We start from the raw sequence: 3,759 nt of genomic DNA on the forward strand, positions 1-3,759 counted from the left end.
TCGATTGAGATGTGATGATATTGGCTGATGCGAGATACTTATGACAAGTTTGATGATTTTAATAGGTTAGTCAAGGGAGTGTGTATAACTAGTTAGGTAACATTGGTTCCTGAGTTCGATGTGAATTTGTACTATGCAGTGATACGAATGGAAGATTTATTTTGAATGTCTTTGCCTTTTGCTGGTGTACTTAGATGTAGAGCTGAATGCGTATTGTGAGGATGTAAGGATTGAGAGTAAGCTACTGTACTTTGTACGAAGTACCTATTTGTACTGTGTATATCGTCCAAATGTACTCCCGTACTGGGTATTGATAGGTAGGTATGGCCCGTGCAGCCGCCATCCCAGAACAAGCCAGCTGCAACCAATCGCCGACCGCCCAAGCCTAGACTAAAACCGTGCTTTTCTGTCATCTCGATCGCCGCAGGAAAAAAGAAACGCACCGGGGAAATATACCTGCCAATCACAGCAAATCAATGGGGCCTGCCTTACTTGATCGGGTGAAGCCGAGAGTCGTGACATCATCGATGGCAGATAACAAAGTTACTTGGTGCGGCAGCCGCTCAGCGTCGCTCCCTGATGATGTCAATTGGTAAAGTGGCTTGTGCGGCGGCCGTTCAGCGTCGCTCACTTGATTGCCCTCCATCAGGCCATATCATTTTTCTAGTGGGGAGTGCTCCATAGGAAGTGCTCCATAGGAAGTGCTCCATAGGAAGTGCTCCATAGGAAGTGCTGCGTCACGGTGTAATTGGAGTGAATAGGTCCCATTGGAAAATTTTCGTATTTGATATTATTTTGTATGTTGCATGAGCGTCACAACAATGCGGTTCTTTTGAATATACCCGCCAAATCAGATTTCCCCCCTTTCGCTTGCTTGCTTGCTGGGAAGACAACGCCAATGTAGAATAAACCCTCCATCGCTGTCCTAGTCAACACCAGGATGGCCGCCATACAGGCCGATTCCCAGGACAGGAAATAAGACATAAGTAATGCACAATCCGAGAAGAAGAAGGATCCAGACAGAAAAAAAAAAGAAAAAAAAAAAAAAAAAGGAAAAAAGGGGAAGACAAAAATCGTCAAGACATCATATAGAAGCTGTGTAGGGTTCCCGCAGAGCGCACACCATCACGGGCTCTCCTTCATTTTTACCTCCGCATCCTCCTCCTCTTGCTTGCCCTCATTCCCCTTAGAACTAGCCGCCGCAGCCGCCGCAGCCGCAGGCATAGCAACCATATCATCAAACCCAAACGCAGCCGCATCCACCTGTTCAGCCTGCGTCGTCCGCAACGGGGTCCCCGACTGCCCCCGCAGCGACACCGCTGATGACAGCTCCGCCCCATCCACCTCCGGCTCACTCGGCCCCGTCGACACTACCGAAGCACTGCGCTGCGACAAACTAGCCACCATCCGCGCCAAATGCGCCTTGATGCCGGGATCATCGCACCCCGAGTGCTGCAGGAGCTGGTTCTTCAACTCCAGGATTTGGCTGCGCAGCTGGCTGACCTCGCTCTCCAGCCGCGTGTTAGTCTGCGTCACCTCCATGCACTTGCTCTCCAGCTGACGCGTGTGCTCCTTCTTCTTGCGCCGGCACTTGTTGGCCGCCACGCGGTTGCGCTCCAGGAACCGCTCGCGCTTCTGCTGCTCCATCGCCTCGCGGTCGGGGGAGTGGGCATAAGGGTGCTGGTGTGGTTGAGCCAGGAGGTCGGAAGGTCGGCGGAGGCCGTGGCCGTGGCCGTGGCCGTAACTGCTACCGGCGCTGCCGGCGCTGCTGGCGCTGCTGGCACTGCTGATGCTGCTGATGCTGCCGTAGCTGCGCTGCGAGTGGTCGCTGATGCTCCCGCGCGAGGTGAGTTCATGCATGGAGACGGGGTAGGAGGAGGGGCTGCCGGCGAAGGGGTGCATGGTGGAGGAGGTGGTACCGTCGAGGAGGGGATCTTTCGGTGCCAGGTGAGGGTAAGATTGAGGGTGTAGGTGTGGGGGGGTAGTTTGGTCCCGGGAGAATAGGTTGGGCTCGCTGAAGGCGTTCATGAAAGTTTGCTGGTGGGAATGCTGTTGCTGTCGCTGAAAGCTGTCCAACCCCTCGGCTGATGGGGCTGGAACCCCCGGTGTGCTGCCGCTCATTGACCATTCTTGCATTCCGTCGAACAATGGCATCGTGAGGAAGTCGGAGGAGATGGGGCTTTCGATGAGGAATGGCATCGGGCCCGTCCAGGTGATATCGGACTTGGATGGGGCCCCAGGCATGGAGGAGTGGTCCATGTTGACGGACATGGTGACTTGGGTCGTTTGACTCTCTTCCGCGTGTGCTCGACAGAGGTAATATATGTGAGAATGGGATGTATTAAGTTTTTCAGTTCAGGCGTAGATATATTGCCACAGCAGAGTGTCGGACCGGAAGAGACAGGATTTGTGTAACTATATAGATAGATTTAGGATAGTGACAGGAAGGTTGCTTCCGGGTCACAAATCGTCAGGATACAGGAAGTCTATCGCCAGGTGGGGACGATGGGAAAAGTATAGAGTAGGGAAAGGCAAGGCGTGCAGCGAGGATGTCCCATACCTTTTAAGAAACCACGCAGACTTCCCCGTCCCCACGCGCCTGGCAATGACGATGCATGCGGGCCAGTTATCTCCCCTGGACGAAAATAAGAGCCGTAAGGCAGTCAGAACATTAGGAGGATATTTCCGGCACGGGAGGAGAGGGTGCATTTTTCTAAGGGATCGGCTCTCACAGCAGAGGGCGAGTGATTTTCGCAGTGCGAGCAGGTCAAGGAACGATGGAACGACAGTTGACAGGGGAAGGAGGATAGCACCATGCGGGCTGATTGGCATACAGTCGAATCCAGTGGGCTGGACCCGATGGATCGAAAGAGGGTCGAGTTGAGTTGAAAATCGGTTGATATCTTGGATCGCGGGGAGAATTGAATTGGACAATGACGTCTCCAGTCGATCTGCGGTCTCCGCTTCATCCGACTGGGGAGGGGGAAGATATCGACTGCGAAAGTCCTCTACAATTGAGTCGGCCAGAGACGATACAGAAATTGCCTGGAAAGGATGGATTGAGTTCTAGCTATGCTGGTGATTCTTTCTCAGCTTGCATTCTATTCATTCTGTCCTCTATGCAATATGTTTTCTTCCCGATTGTTCGGAATTTTCCTATTGTTCGACTGCAACCAGCAGGGGCATGACTAATCTGCCGATCGTTTCCGCTTAGAGCTCTGGCATTTTGTTCCGCCAATGAATTCGGAACATTGATACTAATCAAGTTCAATCTATTTCACTCCCCACCTCATACTGGTAGTAGGTATCAGTAACTCCCTCCCTCTCGCTGTACTCCGTAGTCGACGCAAATCGTCGCCCCTTCATCTCAATCCACGGCTTCCTCCCACTGTCCCTTTCGGTATCCCGTTTCCGCCCCTGGACTCTACTGACTGACCTACCCAGACATTGATGAGCACATACGAGTCATCAAACCAAGAAGAAGCAGAAAGAAGGACACAACAGCCAAGCGACTGCCAATGGGTACTGGTTCTCGACTCTCTCTTCCCGTCCCGCATGATTGAGTCCCATTCATTGGTTTCAGAACCCCTTGGAGATCGGCCCGTTTCAGAGGCTGCGGATGCGCACACACCCTCAAGTGCGGGTCAAACCTGCATGTTGCACTATAAGAGGTGGGGCAGCTGTAAGCTGGCCACAGCTGTACGGAGTATTTCCTTGAAATCTGAGGTGGTGTACTTTTTTTTTTTTTTTTTTTTTTTT

The 3,759-nt window shown here is 52.4% G+C and overlaps 1 protein-coding gene across 1 annotated transcript; it reads right to left on the minus strand.

Moving 5' to 3' along the window:
- Positions 1-1,125: 1,125 nt before the first annotated feature.
- Positions 1,126-2,271, minus strand: BP01DRAFT_389777 (bZIP transcription factor; the record flags this gene model as incomplete). The annotated part of the gene is made up of 1 exon (XM_025577944.1): positions 1,126-2,271. One exon carries the CDS (start codon positions 2,269-2,271, stop codon positions 1,126-1,128), a length of 1,146 nt encoding a protein of 381 aa, XP_025433868.1.
- Between the last annotated feature and the right edge of the window lie 1,488 nt (positions 2,272-3,759).

Source organism: Aspergillus saccharolyticus (assembly GCF_003184585.1).
Source record: "Aspergillus saccharolyticus JOP 1030-1 unplaced genomic scaffold BP01scaffold_6, whole genome shotgun sequence".
In the NCBI taxonomy this organism is placed as follows: Eukaryota; Fungi; Ascomycota; class Eurotiomycetes; order Eurotiales; family Aspergillaceae; genus Aspergillus; species Aspergillus saccharolyticus.